The 19973-nt window shown below is 44.4% G+C and overlaps 4 protein-coding genes across 10 annotated transcripts; 3 read left to right on the forward strand and 1 right to left on the reverse strand.

Moving 5' to 3' along the window:
- Positions 1 to 42: 42 nt before the first annotated feature.
- LOC134009634 (gamma-aminobutyric acid receptor-associated protein-like) lies at positions 43 to 2572 on the forward strand. The gene is made up of 4 exons (XM_062449196.1): positions 43 to 300; positions 1388 to 1466; positions 1554 to 1672; positions 1803 to 2572. The coding sequence occupies exons 1-4, from the start codon at positions 211 to 213 to the stop codon at positions 1881 to 1883; spliced, it is 369 nt and encodes a 122-aa protein (XP_062305180.1). The 5' UTR covers positions 43 to 210; the 3' UTR covers positions 1884 to 2572.
- Positions 2573 to 4152: 1580 nt separating this feature from the next.
- LOC134009698 (G protein pathway suppressor 2-like) lies at positions 4153 to 8180 on the forward strand. 6 transcript variants are annotated; one of them, XM_062449297.1, is made up of 12 exons: positions 4153 to 4358; positions 4853 to 4970; positions 5110 to 5219; positions 5350 to 5462; positions 5614 to 5693; positions 5788 to 5867; positions 6060 to 6240; positions 6367 to 6450; positions 6720 to 6796; positions 6917 to 7012; positions 7611 to 7699; positions 7921 to 8180. In XM_062449297.1, exons 2-12 carry the CDS (start codon positions 4877 to 4879, stop codon positions 7931 to 7933), a joined length of 1017 nt encoding a protein of 338 aa, XP_062305281.1. In that variant the 5' UTR covers positions 4153 to 4358; positions 4853 to 4876; the 3' UTR covers positions 7934 to 8180. The 6 variants fall into 6 exon arrangements, with proteins under 6 accessions (XP_062305281.1, XP_062305283.1, XP_062305282.1 ...); XM_062449299.1 differs by having other exon boundaries at positions 4154 to 4358; positions 7611 to 7708; XM_062449298.1 differs by having other exon boundaries at positions 4154 to 4358; positions 7611 to 8180.
- Position 8181: 1 nt separating this feature from the next.
- Positions 8182 to 13503, reverse strand: LOC134009700 (eukaryotic translation initiation factor 5A-1). 2 transcript variants are annotated; one of them, XM_062449304.1, is made up of 6 exons: positions 13139 to 13503; positions 11212 to 11381; positions 10859 to 10963; positions 10434 to 10565; positions 10257 to 10329; positions 8182 to 9275 (listed from the first exon to the last, which is right to left on the reverse strand). In XM_062449304.1, exons 2-5 carry the CDS (start codon positions 11377 to 11379, stop codon positions 10267 to 10269), a joined length of 468 nt encoding a protein of 155 aa, XP_062305288.1. In that variant the 5' UTR covers positions 11380 to 11381; positions 13139 to 13503; the 3' UTR covers positions 8182 to 9275; positions 10257 to 10266. The 2 variants fall into 2 exon arrangements, with proteins under 2 accessions (XP_062305288.1, XP_062305287.1); XM_062449303.1 differs by having other exon boundaries at positions 11212 to 11384; positions 13139 to 13501.
- A 1333-nt stretch (positions 13504 to 14836) lies between these two features.
- LOC134009629 (Y-box-binding protein 2-B-like) lies at positions 14837 to 19970 on the forward strand. Its single transcript, XM_062449189.1, has 10 exons — positions 14837 to 15040; positions 16049 to 16112; positions 16583 to 16616; positions 16712 to 16801; positions 17021 to 17266; positions 17532 to 17620; positions 17729 to 18056; positions 18693 to 18842; positions 18965 to 19040; positions 19577 to 19970. Exons 1-9 carry the CDS (start codon positions 14962 to 14964, stop codon positions 18998 to 19000), a joined length of 1116 nt encoding a protein of 371 aa, XP_062305173.1. The 5' UTR covers positions 14837 to 14961; the 3' UTR covers positions 19001 to 19040; positions 19577 to 19970.
- The last annotated feature ends 3 nt before the right edge of the window (positions 19971 to 19973 follow it).

A 19973-nucleotide genomic window follows, 5' to 3' on the forward strand; every position in this document is an offset into this window, starting at 1 on the left:
TTCAACGCAGCGATCTTACGTACGTCAGACGTTGTTATTGTATCCCTCCGCCGCATTCGCACTGAAAAATAACAGAGCCCGCAGACACCAAACAAGCTAGCAAAAGACTGTCGTGTTGTCGTCGCCGTGTCGTACTGTAGTGTTACAAATTGAGAAATCTCGACCAGACATCTAATATCAACCTACTTACAGCCTGTCATTTCTTTGACAATGAAGTTCCAGTACAAAGAGGAGCATCCATTTGAAAAGAGACGGTCCGAGGGCGAGAAAATTAGGAAGAAGTATCCTGACAGGGTCCCTGTAAGTTGCTCTCTTTTGGTGACAATACTAGTAGCTCTACTGTACAGTATTGTAGCTACCTAAGCTAGGTAGCTTAACAGTGTTAGCTAGGATCGTTGTGTAATCGTATTCTTACTTGTCTTGTCGGTGTAAGGGAAATAATTATTTTAATTTGATTGTTAACTACATTGTATGTTCGATAGCTATGACTAAACACTCACTCACCTGAGATAGCAAACACGAGTGGCATTTCATTATCATGGCGGCCAGTTGCATCCGAGGCCCAGCTATCAGCTGTAAACAGGAACTGATACAGCGTTTGAAAAAAAGAAGACTGATCAGATAAATACATTGAATGATAGGATAACAATTGTGCCAAACAAAGTACTGAGTTCAACAATCTAGTGTTAGGCAAATGTGGATGGAATGGCTGAGAAGGTACAGTAGACTAACAAACGGGTTTTGAGCTACTACAGTCGCTAAGCTAGCCAAGCAGCAAGCTGTCGTGTCGATTTCCTTGAAGTAGCCTAAATCATATGCAGGCCCAAAAGTCTTAAACTAAAGGAATAATTCGAAAAGAGATTCGACTGTGCGGAAACATTCCAAATACTTGAGCCTTAAATAGTGTTGTCAAGTACATGTAGCCCATTTAGCTATCTGTTTGTTTACGCATTTAGACTTAACCTATGTATTTAGCCTAGATGGATTGTTTACACCGCCCTGCAATAGATCCTGACTGAATCCAAAAACGTGTTATGTTGAAACCAACATAGCTACAGAAATAGATTCAGAAGCCCAAGCATACATAATGTCAAATGTAAACACAAGGCCTTGACTAGAGCACATTATTCATATTTCCTTTTAGCCTTTCTTCATCCTTAACCAGTTTGTCTTTGATATCATTGGTCTTGGTAATGTATAAATTAATTGGGACATTACTTGTTTAGTCTTTGTAGAATTTGTACTAACAGGCCCCCCTCATGAGTTTGTATGTGCTGAATAAATGATTAGTGAATAAATAAGTATTCATACTAATAAATAAGATGCAGTTGGAAGAATAATCTGAATACAAATATATATATATACTTTTTTGCTTCTTTACGCTTAGGTAATTGTGGAAAAGGCTCCCAAAGCAAGGATAGGAGATCTGGACAAGAAGAAATACCTTGTTCCCTCCGACTTGACAGGTATTACAAAAAACAAGTGTTCCTCAAGTTAAAAATGACTAAATCACAGTCTATTATTTCAATAAAATACTGTCTGTCTCTATATAGTTGGCCAGTTTTACTTCCTCATCCGGAAACGAATCCACCTGCGAGCTGAGGATGCCCTCTTTTTCTTTGTTAACAATGTAATTCCCCCCACCTCCGCAACTATGGGCCTGTTATACCAAGTAAGACTCACTCACTTATAGTTTTATACATTTACATTTTTATTAATTTAGCAGACGTTCATAAGTTGACGCTCTTTTCTTTGCCTTGTTTCAATACCAAACCAATTTTTTATCCTTTTCTTTTTTCCAGGAGCACCACGAAGAAGATTTCTTCCTCTATATCGCCTACAGTGATGAGAGCGTCTATGGGGACCGCCAAATAGAAATCTAAACCCCCTTCACACCCAAACCCCCTTTCACACCCAAATCCTCCACCCTGTCTCCATCTAAATACTTAATCCAGCTCAGCAGCCTAGAGTTCCCAGAGCAAATATGTCAGATGCACTTTTACACCCCCCCCCCCCCCCCCTACCTCTTTATTAGTCTTCTACAGTCTGAATTTTATCTTCCTACAGGATTCTTCTGCAAGGACTTGAAGTTGATTGGTCAAGTGGTCAGTTTTGGTAGCGCTTTCATTATGCATTTTCTGATGTCACATTAAACGTGGTTTGAATTGGGCCATTAATAATTGCCATTCTAAAGATATGGGAAAAAGATAGTTTGTATGTTATGTTAGAGGTTAAATTCCAGTCGGCAAAATAATATATAATTTTTATTGATGTGGTGAAATGGTAATGTTTGACATCTGACTGGAATGGAATAGAATTCAGACTGAACAATCATTTCCCCCTCTGTCTCTGCTTTCAATGGTAACATTTATTATTTTGATTGATTGCTATTATGATTATGGTTGTTAATGTACTTGATTTTTAGATGGCTTAATTTCTAAGGTATTGTAACACTCAGTGCAACTTTTCCTTTTTTAAGTTTGAGTTTTTTTAAAGATGTGAACTCGGTATAGCTGCGTTACTGGCGCTCTCCACTCATGACCATACATGATAAAAATGTGATAAACCCAAATTGGTTTTCTGTCTCTTTTTTTGTGTTAGACACTGAATCCATTAACAGCCCAACTGTCCACCATTGGCACTACACAATTATATTTACATGTATTCATTTAGCAGACACTTTTATCCAAAGCGACTTACAAGAAGAGCTTTACAAAAAGTGCGTAGGTCAATGATCATAAACAACGAGTTCATAAAAAACATTGCGGGGAGCCAAAACATGAAGCATACATTGTGAAAAGCAAATCAGTGCCAATGGGTAGAACCAGAAGAGCATGTCGTTAAACAAATTACATTTAAACAACATGATCCTCAAAAGTGCTAGAGTGTACCTGGAGGAAAGCAAGCAGGAAAAGTGCTTGGGTTGGGAGCGGGCGCTCTTGAGCGGTGGGACCACCAGACGGTTGTCAGAAAAAGACCGTAGGTGGCGGGTGGGGGTGTAAGGCTCGACGAGAGACTGGATGTAGTCAGGTGCAGTCCCGTTCACCGCTCGGAAAGTCAGTACCAGGGTCTTGAATCTGATACAGGCCGTGATGGGTAGCCAATGGAGGGAGATGAAGAGTGGGGTAACATGGGAGCGTCTGGGTAGGTTAAAGATCAGGCAGGCTGCTGCTTTCTGAATCCTCTGGAGAGGGGCGAAAAACGAGTTGCAGTAGTCCAAGTATCTCCTGGTCTTCCGGACGTTGTAGAGGGTGAATCTACACGACTGGGAGACTGCAGCAATGTGGGCCGTGAGGGTAACCCCGAGGTTCCTGGCAGAGGATGAAGGGGTCAACGTCGCAGATCCCAGGGTGATTGAGAGATCGTGGGGGATGGAGGGTTTGGCCGGGATTATGAGAAGTTTTGTTTTGGCGAGGTTCAGCTGGAGGTGGTGCTTTGTCATCCAGGCGGAGATGTCTGTGAGGCAGGCCTCGATTCTAGCTGAGATCCCGGATCAGTCGGGGTGAACGACAGGTACAGCTGCATGTCGTCAGTTTAGTAGTGGTAGGAGAAGCCATGGGAGGTGATGATCGGTCCAAGTGAGGTGGTGTACAGGGAGAAGAGGAGGGGTCCAAGTACAGAGCCCTGTGACACCAGTGGAGAGCTGGCGGGGCCCTGACACTTTACCTCCCCTGGAGACCTGGTAGGATCTTCCCGACAGGTAGGATGAGATCCACTGAAGTGCAGTAACAGAGATGCCCATCTCAGAAAGTCTAGTGAGCAGGATCTGATGATTGACCGTGGATCTGTATATCTGCAGGCCATTTATATTACGTTATATGGTTTAACCCAACATCCTCTTTCTATATTCTGTATTTGTGACATCTCTCATCTTCACTACTAGTTACTTGTTTCTGTACTAGACGTTCATGGCCATGTTAATTGTATAACTGGTGGAAGGTGGGTCTGTATATCTGTAGGCCATTTATTATATCGGACCCTTTTCAAAGCTAAACAGAGATGTAACCCTGAACAAGCTGTTGAAGCTATAGGTTTATTACACTATTCGCAGATCAATGAGAACTTTGTTTTCCAACAATAGACATTTCCCATAGCTTTAAACCGTAGACCTTGATTCTAGGAATACACAGTAGAACTGACCTATTATTAGCATTTCAATCGCGGACAAACAGGAAACGCCGTATGAACCGGAAATACAACTTTCTTCGAAGCAATATTATGAAAATTAGCTTAGCAGGAGGAATCCCCTGCCGATATAAAACTGTTTTTTGTAGTGTTCACGTAAAATATACACATATCAACACTATCTCCAAACGCAGACGCAAATTTTCTTCTGAAAGACTCACAAAGAAACAAAAGTAAGTTATCTGTTTACGACTTGCCGCCTGCTCAGACCAACTGCTGAGCAGCTAAGTGCTAACTAGTTAGCCTAGCATGATCCCTTTGCACGATTTTGGTCCTAATAATTTATGTTTCGCGCGTTACCAATATCCTGGCAAGTATCTACACAGTAAACAAAATAAAATGCCCAAAACTAGGCCTTTTCAGCCCGCCAATTAGCACTAGGGCATATGTGCGTAGTTTACACAGCTGTTGCCGTCAGAGCACTGCACAAACGTCAAAAGGGAAGCAAGCTACCCTATCGCTAGCATAGTCATACATACTTGTCATGACAAATTCTCAAATGGTGAGAATTTGAATATTTAGGTGTTGTTAAGTAATAATTGTAAATGTTTATAGTATACAAGGAATCTGGGCTAGGGTTACTGTAGATAGAATAACATATTCTTCACAAACACAACATTCTTGTGAACCTTGTCTATAAAATCAATTTATTTTGTTCGATCTTCAGCTGGCCCCACCCCTGCCTGTCACTATGCCTGCTTTGTTGGAGAGACCCAAGCTGTCCAACGCAATGGCCCGAGCCCTCCACAAGCACATAATGAGAGAAAGAGAGCGCAAAAGACAAGGTGACATATATGCTAGTGCATCTGGCAACATTTCATTGAAATATCATTGTACTTGTAACCCACGAGCCATTTGATTAGAATCAAGCTGTCATGCTCTCCAATCACATAAAGTCTGTCCTATTTTGGCCTCAAATTTCAGAGGAGGAGGAGGTTGATAAGATGATGGAACAGAAGATGAAGGAGGAGGAAGAGAGGAAGAGAACAAAAGAGATAGAGGAGCGTATGTCTTTGGAAGAGACTAAAGAACAGGTGAGCACGACACACCTTTCACTATTGCTCCCTGTCCTCTTAAAAGACAGTTACACCGCATGATGTCCGTATTCATTCAGCAGACCTACTGGTGAGGGTCTCCTGTGAATCGCGTGTGCCTTGTTACCAGGTGATGAAGATGGGGGAGAAGCTGCAGGGTCTGCAGGAGGAAAAACACCAGCTCTTCCTGCAGCTAAAGAAGGTTCTCCACGAGGAGGAGAAGAGGCGCAGGAAGGAGCAAAGGTGAGTGGCAGAAAAGCTGGAAATTTAGTAGCAAGTTCAGCTTTCTGTGGCTATGGATGTGTTGTTGTATGGAGGAAAATACACGTAGAAGTCTCTCTGTCAGAAATCCGATAAATAGCACCTTTTAATAGCTCGCCATCTTGTTTTCCAGTGATATCACAACGTTGACCTCAGCCAGCTACCAGCCCAGTCTACCCATGCACTCGAGCCAGCATCTGCTCAGCATTCAAGGTGGCACATGGAAGCAGTCACAAATCATTTTTGAATTCTGTTTCTGAATCAGTACTTTAACATACTACTTCCCCTTTTGTGTATTTTCCTCCAGGAAGTCCAGTGGGTCACAGCAGGCCCGGAGCTCTGTTAGGAGAACGCAGCAAGCAGCTCTTCCCAACGCCGGTCATCCCAGTGAGTGCAGCATACAAATGCCTCTTCTGACCACCAGAGGCCACTATCAGAACACAAATCTTCCCCAGCAGCCATTTCTGTAGGCCAGCGTATTGTGTAGCGGTTAGCCATCCCAAATGGGGCTCACAGTCTCCAGAATACTCGCTGAGAAAGTAAGGATACGTCATGAATAGTTGTACACCCCCCACACAGGGTCGCCACTACCAGACCCAGCCTGGCTTCAGCGGGGGGTCGGCAGAGCACGGCCAGTTCAGCAGCAGCAGCAGCCAGGGGGTGCACGAGACCTACGGGGTGGCGGCGTCCCAGCACCCCTCCGCCTACGCCCCCGGACCCTCCGTACCCGTCAGCTTCGCCAGCAGCTCCCAGATCCGAGGTGTGTGCGTGTGGGCTCTCGACCGTTCGGTCGACGTGGGTGGGACCCGGTGAGCCTGTATGGCTCGCGGTAGGGGTTCTGTTCCCCCTGTCGGTCTCACGTGCGGCTACGGCGTGTCTCCTTTAGGCGCGTCGGCGTTCCAGGCCATGCAGTACCTTCCCCATCAGCAGCAGGGCTTCGCCGTCCATAGTCACTTCACCTCGCAGCCAGGTCGGTCTCTCTATCCTGCCTCATTCACTTTTATGTTTCAGCTCTTTGGGAAAAAAAAAAAAAAAAAAAGTTGACATATTGTGGTAGATGATGACATTTACGTCATTCAGAAGACACTTTTAACTAAAGCGACTCATTGTATGGATATTCTTTAGAGGATGTTAAACTACTGTACAAGTGCTGTTTCATGCAAGCTGTCACATTTGAGAAATGTATGTACCTATATGGGCTGCAGAATTGTTTTATGTCCCCCTCATTATTATTCTCAGGATTCATCCCTGGTGCTGGAATCCCCCTCCAGAAGCAGTTGGAACACGCCAACCAGCAGTCTGGCTTCACCGACACAGTAAGTCCTCTGTTAAACTCCAGGGTGCCTGTTATGGCCTGTCCTATGCACGATACCTCAGGCCCTGTCCCCCTTGCCCTGTCATTGCCTCCTCATACAAAATCCTCTTGTGTGTTCTAGGGTGCCCTGAGACCCATGCACCCCCAAGCCCTCCATGCCTCTGCTGCAGGTCTGCTTCCCACTCCCTCCATGGCTGTTCAGATCCCCACAGCCAAGGTGAGCCCCCCCCCCCATCCCCCTCTCCTGGTTCCCCAGCCCCCATCCTGACTCCCCCCAACGCCACTCTAATATACTTCCCCAAACACACACCTTAGACCTTCTTATCCCTGTCACCCCCCCCCCCCCCCCCCCCTGCCTCCCCATTCACATCGAAGGCTGTACCGGGTCCTGTCTCCTGTCTGATACAAGCCACATGGGTGCCGGTCTGTAACTAGCTGGTCTCCCATTCACCTGATCTAGGCTGCCTAGCCCTGTTCTCGAAGAGCTCCCATCCTGTGGGTTTTCATTCCAACCCTAACCCAGCACACCTGCTTCTAACAGTTAGCTGGTTGACGAGCTGAATTATCTTTTGTTTCAACTGGGGCTGGAATGAAGGCCTACAAGAAGGAAGATTCCAGGAGCATGGTTGGACCCATGTTGAGTCATCAAAAAATGGTTGCTTCTAGCAACAGTCGTTTTCGATTCATCAAGTTGGATGACTGTAAGCATTCTAGCTTCGCTCATGGTCACAGTTAGCCGGGATCCGCATGCAAGAATCAATCTTTGGCTCGGAAAGTGTTGATTGGACGCTTGTTTGTCGTTTTGTGTCATCCAGGCTCCTTTCCAAAGCTCGCCCCAGCCTGCTCCTCGCCACGCCTTCCTCCCACACGCCCAGAGTGGACAGAGGTTCTATCATCACAGCAAGTAACCACGGTGACCCCACACTACACTGACTGCCTCCCCCCCGGAGTTTATGGATGAGAGTTCATTGCCCTCCCCCACCTCTCCAAATCTTGGATCCTGATGGTTGATTGTAAAAAGGACAGGACCGTGGACTGGTCTTTGCAGTATTACTTTGTACATACCATATACTGCATATTGTAGTGTCCTCTGCTCATCCTTTGTTTTCCTCTTTTTTACTTTAGTTTTGATGTCTAAGATCAGCGTTTTACTGAACCTGGTCTTGAACAGATGGGTATTGGAACTGTGGTGTGCTACCAGTAGGTCTAAATCCTACTTCCCCTGCAGCTCCATAGAACTGGAACTGGAGTCAGTCAGTGAAGACCCTGTGAAATAGTAATGAGACTTTTCCTTTACCCTTGTTCAGAATATAACTGGTTGTAGGCCTTTATGTATGTCCGCCTTACTTTGTGTCGTTAAAATAAAAAATACAAAAACACACGCACCATTTCTAACAATTTGTGTCGTCTTTAATTTAGGCGGGGAGACATTCTGCACAGTTTGGACTGTTTTTGAACAAAAAAAAGGAGATATACCATCATGACTTTTTCTTCTTTACTCGTATGGAGCTTTGTACAAAGTAAATGTGTCATGTTCTAGTCTGTGCCTGTTCCTACAGGTGACCCAGGGTAGTATCTGCTCTGTTGGCAGTCTCTTGTCATAGGTTTCTTCACCAGATGTTTTATTGGTGATAGAAGATAAGGGAAGATTCTCTTCTGTGTTCTACGTGGTCTTTCTCGGAAATTCAGGAAAGAGAAACTATTATCACTCAGATATTCAGGAAAGAGAAACTTGGGGGAGAAAGAGATGACAGGACTGTTCTTCAGTGACACACTCCTGGTGCTGAGAAAGAACAGACCCTGGCCCGTAAACCTGACAACGTCATTTTAATAGACAAGTTTTTATGTGTTATATACGTTACACAAAATATAGAACAAGACAGAGGGTGCTTGCTCAGAGGAGAGCGCCGCACAGGATTTTTACAGATCCAAATTAGACGCACAGAACAGACTCGTCATTTTGTGTTATAGGAAATGGGCGTCAGTTCTGTGCGACACATTTCTACGTTAAGATTGAGTAAGTGTGGCACCCCCCCCCCCCAACAAAACGACATCACTCCATCTTAAATCTAGAGTTGAAGCCCTTGATGAATCAGGGGAAATATTTTACAAAAACAGTGACATTTTCCCCATCCCTCCCCTGAGAGGTAGGTACTGCAGGATGTACCTACTCACAATAGGCGACCATTTGTTTGTGAGAGACTACTCTATTCTGCCCTTCTCTCTCCTCATTTGAGTCTGTAGTGACAGACTGTATGTTGCTTGTTGTGTTTGTGTGCAATTTATATAGAAGGTGTTTGTTTGTCACTTCCAATTATTTATTGAACCCAAAGAGGGGCAAGAAAGTACAGAGATGGAGAGAAAGAGAGGGGGAGTGATAGAGGATATGAAAAAGAAAGTCAAAAGAAAGAAAAGAGGGAGAAGCATTGACGAGGCAATATTCCCTCCTTTTTCCAAGGTCCAGTGCATCTTGTTAACCCCTAAAACAGAATGGGAAAAGCAGAACAGAGAAAGGACAGGTCAGAAGAAAAGAGAGGGAGTGATTTTTTTAGTCATTTTTTTTTAGTCATTTAGAGTGATACAAGGGGAAAGGAGAAACTGACAGAACAATAAGTGTGTACATCAACACAGAAGGTATAGTGTGTGTGCAGATTCCAACCTATTCCTTTCGCAAAGAATGCAAGTAAACCACAGCCTATAAAGTGTACATGTGCATTTTATCTGCAATAAAAGAAATGCCACTGTGCAAAACATAAAATACAACTTTAAATATGAATGGGATATTTTCAATACAAAGCAGTACAAGGTACTCAAATGATGTGCATTCTCATTTACACAAAAATACATGACAAAGTGCAGAGAGGGTAGGCAAATCCATTGCAATGGCAAGGAGTGGACATCGTACAAAATATTTAATACCAAATGACATACAATGTCATTGTACAAAGTGTCCTTTTCTATATTTTCCCAGGACAAACATGGCCTGGTCGACATATAAAAAAAGAAAAAAGAAATCAAATAAATAGACTGTTTGGGGGAGGCTATAAAAGTAACTAGAAAGAATGCCAACTCCCAAACTTATATCCGGCCCAATAAATATTCCTCAAAATAAATAAACAAGAAACAATTTATAAGGGACAAATTATGATAATCTGCAAAATATTACCACTTCATTAACAATAAGTCTTAAACAAAACAATGTATAAAAGTCAGGTTGTTTATGACTGGAGTTGCCTTCCCTTTGAAGTTCACAAAACAACATTCATCAACACACAAACAAATTTGTACTAACAAAACATGGATGTACACAGCCACATACACACATTGCTGGCACAGTAGTGTCTTCTAGCTGGGTACGGCCGCACACATGTACGTCTGCATAAACATACCCACACACACACAGGGGAGGTGCAGGCAGACTGGCATACAAACTCAAAAACCTTTAGCATGTAAACTTTTACCTGCAGTCTCTTATTTTGCCATGGCTTTGATAGCAACTGCAGCCTCCTCATTCATGGCAGACAAAACAGTGATCTGGAGAACAAAAGAGACAAGCAAAACAGATTACAACGAATCTAACTAAATCAGGTTATTAATGAATGGGATTCTTGCCAACTTGACTGCAAAAAACTACTGACCAGAATCTCCTCTCCAGCTTCGTATTTGCTTTCAATCTCTTTTCCCATGTCTCCTTCGGGCATCTTTAGGTCCTCCCTCACTTCCCCACTGTCCTGGAGCAGGGACAGGTAGCCTTCCTGGATCCCAATTAGCTACCAGGAGGTGAGAGAGATAGGACATACATTCAGTTAGACTGCATTCAGATAGATTCGAAATAGAAAACTATATAACAACACTATGTGCATAGGTAAATTCAAATAAACTGCTCCTTACTGTACTCTTATGTCCTTTTATACTACTCATTTGTATTTTTTACCTGTAAATACTGTATGTTGGAATGTAATTACAACAGGCTTCCTATATTGTTTCTAAATGGATAACTCTTTACTTTTACGGCATCCCCTCTCTCCCTCTTGAACTCCTTTGATACTTCTTTCTCTCTCACCTGGTAGTCCAGTCTCTTGATGTTGGGGACGTCCATGTTATGAGTGGAGGGACAGATATCCTCATACTTCTTACCAGAGAAGATGTCAATTCCCACCATGTGGACCTGCACATCGAGTGAAGCAGAAAACACTGAACTTCAGGCTAGAGACAAACTCAGACACAACATCCCCTTATCAAAAACAAAGAATACAGCACACACAAACACAGGTAGGTATTACCGCTGATCTTTCAAATCTTTCAAAAACCACAATGTACAGTTAATCGTACCTCAGTCTTTTTTATTCAGGCCATTTTGTCAACATATTCTTTCATTCCTGTCCCATCTCTCTGGACCAGCCCAGCCCCACTGACCTTAGCGTGGCCGTGTTTGCCAGTCTTGGAGGTGGACATCTCAACAATCTTGCAGGGTCGGCCTTTCAGCACCACAAAGCCGTTCTTGCGCAGGGCAGAGCACTGCTGGGGAAACGTGGCAGATGCGCCGGCATCGCCTGTCTGGAAGTCCAAGTCTGCATCTGCCATACCTGCTGTGGAGGCCATGTCACAGGGGTGAGGAGGGAACTATGTTAATGTCACTATGTCACTGTCATTATGACCAGTTAATGACAGTGGTTTGTTGTGAGCGGAAGTGGGAAAGGGTGAAGCTGTAAAGGAGGTTGGTAATAAAGGTGGCAGTTGGTCCAACCTAATATTCATTATATGACAGTAAGTATGTGCATCATATCAGTGTTGTTGTTTGAAATATAGGCTTACAATCTGCGTTCTCAGAAGTCTTATTCTTTATCTGAATAGCATTAAATGGCCCTAAAAGGCTAAATAACTGCTTTAAAGTTTGTGTTTGGGTGAGTTGTAGAATTGCTAGTATACAAGGATACAAACACAAACAAAATAGTAATTAAGTTACATTTTACAATCATAAACATTGGTTGTTGATTTAGTCAGTCTGTCTATCATTCACAGCTAAATCAGTAGTGAACCGGTCCACTGACATAAGGGGGAAAAGTGAAGTGCGATCTAAATTAAGCAACAGAACTCTGGCACTTGTAAACTGAACCAGTGGGACAGGCATGAGTCCACCTAAAATAAAAGTAGTCCTTAAATGTGATTTACAATTGATTAAATGGTTTTTGGTGATATTTTAGACAATAATAAGACACAAAAGGAAAAACATGGTGAGACAATGTTCAGTGTTATTGGGTCTATTATGCAGTAGCTTTTGCAACCGACTGTCATGTCGACGTATGAACGCGACCCTTCAAGCAAAGGCACGGAGTTCTTATCAGGATCTGACCAAGCGTGAGGATGTTGTCATGCCTTACACGTTGCCTTACATTATTAGTATGTTAAATTCCTATAAATAATTAGGCAATTTGATCTATATGAATAAGCATTTAAATGAATAAGGCCAAATGCTATACCCCATGATGTTCAAATCATTTAAGTCGGAAGTTGGCTACCTGTGTCCACCACATTGAATTCCTTATAATTGCAAGTCTTGTTTGGGATATACATAACATGACATAACATGTTAAAGTAATATACAGTATTTAACAAAACGATATGGATTTAATGATATACTGACACACTGTTGCGGCCACATTTTTGGCACGCGTGCACTCTGCAGTGTGGGCGCCGTGTGTGAGGCCTAGTCTGCACAATACGTACACTGGCTGTCAGACGGCGTCGATGCATGCGCACTGCATTCGGGCTGAGGCCCACGAAACATGGGGCTGTAGTTCGGGGACGAATGATAGCCTACATTGTTGTACCAACGCGGCCATATCAGGGTGTTACATTGTAAATTAAACAGATAAAGAAATTGAGCAAACCGTACTTAGTCGAGCCCAGATCTTATCGTCCCTTGTCATCTGTGGCATAGAATAGCCTACTGCAGGTAATGACTAAGCTAATACGCATATAGGCAAGGGCGTGCAAATAGCTACACTGATGAGTTTTGATCCAAGCTATTGTGCTTAATTTTTATGCATAAAAATGATCCAAATATTCAAGAGGACATTTTACATTTTTCATGTTGTTGAACGACAAAACCTCCCATTCTAAGCATCTCAAGTCCATAATTTGTGCAATATTAAATAAGGTGACTGGATCTGTTTTTCACATCCAAACAACCGTTATGCAATTTACTTTTATTAGCAGGAAGCTATAACGTGATTCCAGGTGAAAATAACGTGAATATAGTGTCGTAGCTACATAGACATGTGCATGAGAAATAGGTTGTAAATTACGGCCCGAAATCTGGCTGTTGGGATAAGCAACTTACCTTGCGTCCTGACGTTTCCAATACTAGCCTATATTTTGTTACTCCGACCCCTTGGAGGAAATGTAAGTCCGTTCCCTTGTTTATTTTTTTATTTTTTCTTCCCCGTCTGCCTAGTCTGGCTGGTGTCTGCCGCCGCGGTGCCTCACGCTGTTGTGCCTTTTCTCTTATATCAGCTCTCTCTCTTATTCTTCTTTCATTCCAGTCTTTTCCACTAGCCTCCCTGTTTTATCCTACTGCACGGTTGCAATCGCTCTCGTTGAAGGGGGCACACGCTCAGGTCAGCCGCCAGCCAAAAAAGAGTGGGAACCCAATATCCCACAATGTCCGTAGGCACCTCTCGCTCACTCCCTCACCCAGCCTTTCCAAATACCCATGAAACAAACCTAGGCAATTTAGACAACACTGCGCATGCGTTGTCACCCCAATCCATTATTGATTTTAGAACGGAGCGCTGAGAGTCATGGGCGATATCGGGCGATGAACGGAAAAATCCGGTTCATACACTAGAAACAATCAAAGTTCAATATTTAATCTTATCTATTTAATAATTAATCGTATCGATTAGCTTGCAGTCTCATTCATCGTGGTCCCGTTATCAGAATCAGAATCAGAAAGAGTTTTAATCGCCACAGACAAGGAATTTACTTTGACAAGAAGGTGCATACATTCAACATATAGGAATAGATCTTAAATAAGTGGTGTAAGTTTAAACAAGTCTAACTAAATATAGGTTAATATAAACTGTTCTCGCGTAGAGACGCACTTCAAAAGACTGAAACATGGAATGTTAATTGCCACATAAGTCATGTGTAACCTCTTCTATGATAGTTTGGTGCAATGGCAGGTCATAATTTCGTTATTCGCTTTATAAATTGTGGTAGAATACCTTTCCAGGGACTTCATGATAAACTATTGGCAGTGCAATGCCCGGTGGTTGGCTCCGTAGAACGTGGCCTGAACCATTGGTTTAAATATAGTTCCCTGAAATTTAAATCCTATGACCTATGTGGGGGCTCAGGTTGGGAGAAGTGAGGTAAAAAACTAGAGGCTCCTGGTGGGCTCCTGGTGTATGTAGATGTTTGTGAGTGTGTGCGTGTGTGTGTGTGGACGGGGGGGGGGGGGGGGGTAACTAGTAAGCGCTTGTGGAAGAAAGGGAGCCCTTCATTAACGTGGAACCCTGGATGGTCTGTGCTGACCGATCAGGCAAGGAACCAGATAATGCTGTAATGTCAATCAAGGACGGCAGCACTGGAATAACAGGTGCATAAAGGGGACCTCATCGCTCAGCACTAAGGTATGAATATCGATCAATAAATGTTTGTGGTCATCTTTTTTCCCTTCTTAATATTATGTAGCTTAATATTATGTATAGGCAAGGGTTACAGCTACTGAGCCACAAGATGCAGGCAATGACAATAGCAGCTTCTAATTATATATTAAGTTGAAACCTGATTACATTTTTCAAATCCACAAAATGAAATGTAATCCACAACAATCGTTGTAGGTTTTATTTAGCTTTCTTTACTGCATTTAGACACAATTACAATCACTACGCAATTGATCACACTTGAAAGTGTTCTTTGAAAACTGTCACTCTTCGCGGCACGGTTTCACCCTTCGCCCTGCCAATTGTCATGCCTCCTTAACCAATGAGGCTGCGGGGCTGACTATTGTGAAACCAATGAGGGGGCGGCTGACCAAGTGAATGCCGCGAGGGTGTCGGGATTTTGGATAAAAAGTTTGCCGTGGCGGCTTCAGCAAAGTTTGGAGAGACGGAGGGAGGGGGACGCAATTGCAATTGTATTGTATATCCGCGAGAGAGTATGACCGAAGTCGAAGTGCAGAGCGCCCCACCGTCGGTACCTGTGGAAGACGAGCCACAGCCCGAGAGAAAAGTGATAGGTAGGGAATCTGTACTCAAGGCATGCCAAGCAGCTTATTAAGGCTAAACCTATTTGATAAACGTTAATATTTTAGTATCGCAACGAGCGCACTTCAGATTGAGCTAGCTACTTGCGCTAGAATGTTATTTGTTTGAAATGTGTATATCGTCATTTACCGCATGGCCATATAGTTGTGGTAGTAGTAGCCTATCTATTAACTATTCTTTATGACATTTGTAGGCTACTCCTGAGAAGTTTTCCATTTAGGCCATTTAGCCTGATTTGTTTCCCAACGTTCACGTGTCACAACGATTACTGAAATATTTGAGATGGGCCTACTAGTTACAATAATACGAATCTGTGTCCCCATCTAAAATGTATCAACCGTTTTACAAGTTTGATTTCGGAACACAAGGTATCTGGCCTACACTGTTTCCCCAAGTGACCCCATGTAAGTGCGTTTGACATGTGCGTTTGACAATTGGCATTTCCAGACGCGTAGATTGTGGTCCGTTTTACTTGACGAGTAATTCACATTTATGAGGGAGACATTGATTAGAAAGTTACTCATGTGAAACCATTACACTGATTTTCTCCATATCAGTTGTCACGTGTCCAAAGCAGGAGGGAGCGATCTCCCAGGTGTAGCTTATTCAGTCATGTTCAAATATAATTCGACACTATTTGCCGGTTGACAGAAATGAGTAACTTTTAACGTTTGGGTTAACTTAAAGTTATGCGGACACCACTCGGCAGATATCTTGGTACACATCAAACTTATGAGTTATGCACATAAACACACAAGGGTGTTCAATCTTACCCTGTTGACCTAGAGGAGAAAATGGTTTCGAAGTTTTCTTGTTAATGATTGACTCCAGGCCCTACATCATGCATAACATGACCTAGCTCTGCTTGGGGTGATAAAGGTAGTTGAGAACGGCAAACATATTCCCTTCTAGGCTATGTGTTTATAGAGTGGGTAAGTTTGTAATACAGTGCTTTTTAATTGTTTATATTGTTGTTGCAGCCACTCTGGTCCAAGGCACTGTGAAATGGTTCAATGTGCGAAATGGATACGGCTTCATCAACAGGTACACTGTAGTGTGTCAATGTCTTCTGCTCCAATTCCCCTCAAATGACATTACTTTTCCAGGGTGCTCAAGGATGACACTGAAGACTATACTGTTGTCTCGTAAATCGCGAACATATTTTTGTTAAACTGCATAGATTCTGTGTTGGTGGTCTGAAGGCAGACTCGGCTCCAGAACGAATTAAATGGGGGGGGGGGGGGACGACGACATTTTTTTCACAAGGGGGGCCCGCATTTACAAAGCATGTATTAGTGTCAAAATAAGATCAGACCTGCATATTCTGCAGGAAAGTGTAGCCATCTTGATATTTAATTTAGAGCCAATGCCAAATTATTTTTTGAGGGGGCACAGCATTCTATTTGGGGGGCATTGCCCCTTAGAGCCGACCCTGTCTGAAAGCAAACCATTGCTTGGCTCTGGCGCTTTTTTGAATTCTATAGCACTGACACTCATGCTTTCTGCTCCCTCAGAAATGATACGAAAGAGGATGTGTTTGTCCATCAGGTGAGTCCTCAATGAAGTTGATTCTGACTCCCTCTGGGCAGTGTGCTACATAATAGTTTTAAGTAACTAACCACCGGTTTGATTTTTCCCACTAGACTGCCATCAAAAAGAACAACCCCAGGAAATTCCTTAGAAGTGTTGGCGATGGTGAAGTTGTTGAGTTTGATGTTGTCGAAGCAGCCAAGGTGAGTAAATTAAAGTGTTGTCTGTTGTCCCCAGGTTAATACATGTGATATTTTGCCAACCAAAACAGGCATTTGTGCTGTTGTGGAAATAGGTTGCCACATTTTGTATTCCTATTTCGTATATACAGTCCTATTGGGATAATTAAATGATTTTAAGGTATCTGGCTACATCGAGGACGCCGGAATCTTCCTCAACCCCTCTGCTGTCCTCTCCGTCAGGGTTCAGAAGCGGCCAATGTGACGGGGCCGGGCGGTGTACCTGTCAAAGGCAGCCGCTACGCCCCCAACAAGCGCCGTTTCCGCCGGCGTTTCTTCCCGCGCAGCCCCCGACCCGACGAGCAGGGCAAGGCTGAGGAGGGCCCCGAGTGCCTGGGCTCTGAGGGCGAGGGAGCAGGTGACAACGACGGTCCGCAGCCTGCCCCACGACGACGCAGGCCGCGCAGGCCCAGACAGGAGGGTCAAGAGGTGAGGTGGAGGGCTACAAACATGGACCGCATTAACCTGGAATATAGTGTCCTAGTTGGTACTGGGAAAGATTATACTGTGCTGCTGCACGGTGACTCAGGTGGGCTTAGTGAACTTGAAAGTTCTCTTTCCAATCAAGCTTATGTGTTCTGTAGCAATGGAATATGAATCACAATGAGTGAGATGCCCCCTACCCATAGTCTTAAATAGATTATTATTTTTTTGTATTGGGCTTGAAGCCTTGCATAGCATGTCTGTTTTCCAGGGGGAAGGAGGTGAACAGAAGAATGGAGTAGTTGCAGATGGTGACCAGCAGAAGCTGCCACCTCGTAGATTCAGACCCCAGTACCGCAGGTGACAATCGTGACCATATCGTTGTCACAACCAAGTGCAATTCAAATCATAAATGTAAACATATTCCATAATAACCATTCTCTTGCCTCTTACCAATCGGGCCTCCAGACCTGTGCGCCCTCGGCCACCTCCGGGAGAGGTTCCGGCTGAGGGCCAGGCTGTTCCGGCTGAGGGCCAGGCTGTTCCGGCTGAGGGCCAGGCTGTTCCGGCTGAGGGCCAGGCTGTTCCGGCTGAGGGCCAGGCTGTTCCGGCTGAGGGCCAGGCTGTTCCGGCTGAGGGCCAGGCTGTTCCAGCTGAGGGCCAGGCGGAGGCCCAGGGGGAGGCTAGGAAGGGGGGCCAGGACGACCAGCAGACCAACGGGGAGCTGGACGGGCAGAAGCCTCGTCGACAGTTCAGCCGGCGCCGACAGAGGAACTCTGAGTCTTCAGCCTCAAAGGTATGGATTTATTTATTTTTATTTTTTTTGGGGGGGGGGGGGGTGTTAGCCTGGTCCTAACCAGACTGTCGTACATTGCATTTGTACATAGTCTGGGCTCGATCCATTGACAAGCGTTAACTTCCTTGAAGGCGGGTACTCTGTTGAAGTTTAAAACTATTGGATCTGCCCAGAGCCACTCTGGATCTGGCATAACCAATCGCTAGCGTTCGCCTTGGCCAACTCCTTCACCAGTAACGGAGCTAGCTGGAAAATCAAATGAACCCCGTGGGGATCAAAGATTGTTATTGCTCCGGCTTTAACTTCTGGATATTCGGCAGTGTTGCCACAACAGGCCGAAAGGCTTCGCTCGCATCTTTCTCCGCCACCATTACGTAACTACAACTCAAACTAGCGCACATCGTCGTTCTCAGCCACTCCCTCTGTTCGCTGATTGGACCGGTAAAAAGTTTACCGGAGCCATCTGACCAATATACCTCAAGCCCAGACGCAGTACAGAAGCACAATGAAAATTGAGCGGAAGTGTACGTAGGAGGGCAGAGCCAGGCTAGGGGGGTGTTAGGTGTTGAGGCAATGTTATAATCACCAAAAACAAGGAGTTGCTTTCAATTGTGCTAAATTTCCCTTTTTCTGGAGAATGGAACGGAGAAATCGGCCTCAGAGCCCAGCACACCCCCTCAGTCCTCGAAGCCAGCCGACCTCAAGTCCTCCCCAGTGTCCTCCCCCAAGTCCTCCCCCAAAACCTCTCCAAAGGACTCCCCCAAAACATCCCAGAAGTCACCTAAGGTAAGTAACCTTACTTTCTTTATCCATACACTCATATTCTTTCCACTTTTTAAATGATTCCCAATCACTGTAGACGCACAGATGGTGGCATCCACCCCCCTCATGTATGTTACTGTTTCCAGACATCTACCCCGACAGTTCCGGCACCGGCAGAGTAACGGCTGAGAGAGGACCTCTTTGCATGACCCCTGGCAAGAGGTGGGACCCCCCCCCCCCCCACACACACACGCACATGCAAAAAATAGTTGAACCTTTCGGGTGGGGTGGTGGACTGCGTGGGTCTAGGGTTTTGACCTCGTGCTCTGCATCTGCATGATGGCAACATTGGTTCTCATAGCCTGTGATGCAATGTGTGACCTTTTTTTTTTTTTTTTTCTTTAATTAGTTTTAACCCTGAGCCTTTTAGGTTGAAAAACTGATGGGATTGTGACCTTTCGTCCCAGAGGGCATGAGGGTCTTCAGATGTAGCCCTTTTTAAGTTTGGTTATAATGTCTGGACATCCTGGAATAGGCCTGAATATTGCAGGGGTATTTTGGTTGCCAATTGGAAAGCAAAACATTGTTCAACCCATAGTTTGTTCGCTTTTTTTTTGGGGGGGGGGGGAGAGACATTTGACTAATGCCCATGTTTTCGTGTTGGTTGTCTAATATTTTAATGTTTTGTGTTGTCACTCCCCACTTTCTTCCTCCTTTGTCTTTCTGTCCCCCCCTTTCATCCTCTCTTGTGTCTGTAGGTCGTAGGGGTTGGTAAACTCTGTTACCGGGCCTATCAACACACCCACTGCTCTGTGAATTACCCCCCCCCCCCAACACACTCACATACTCCCCTCTCCCCTCCCTGCAATTCACCTCTCTTCTTGACCCCTGCCCCCTCCCCACCGACAGTCTTGTCTTGTCTAGGCACTGCTTATTGGAAGGGGAATGCTCGGGTAGTGAAGGGTTTTGTGCATGCATATTTAGAAATTCTAAGTGAACCTTAAAATAATAATAATCTTTAGAAAATTATTGAAATATGCTTCGATACCCCGTTATACAACATGACCCCAGGTAGTTTTCTTTGACTGAGAAGGGCAGGAGAAGCAACGAGGAACCAGCCTCGATTTTAAGTTTGACGAGGGGGAAGCGAAGCAG

The sequence above is a fragment of the Osmerus eperlanus genome, chromosome 23 (assembly GCF_963692335.1).
Source record: "Osmerus eperlanus chromosome 23, fOsmEpe2.1, whole genome shotgun sequence".
Classification (NCBI taxonomy): domain Eukaryota; kingdom Metazoa; phylum Chordata; class Actinopteri; order Osmeriformes; family Osmeridae; genus Osmerus; species Osmerus eperlanus.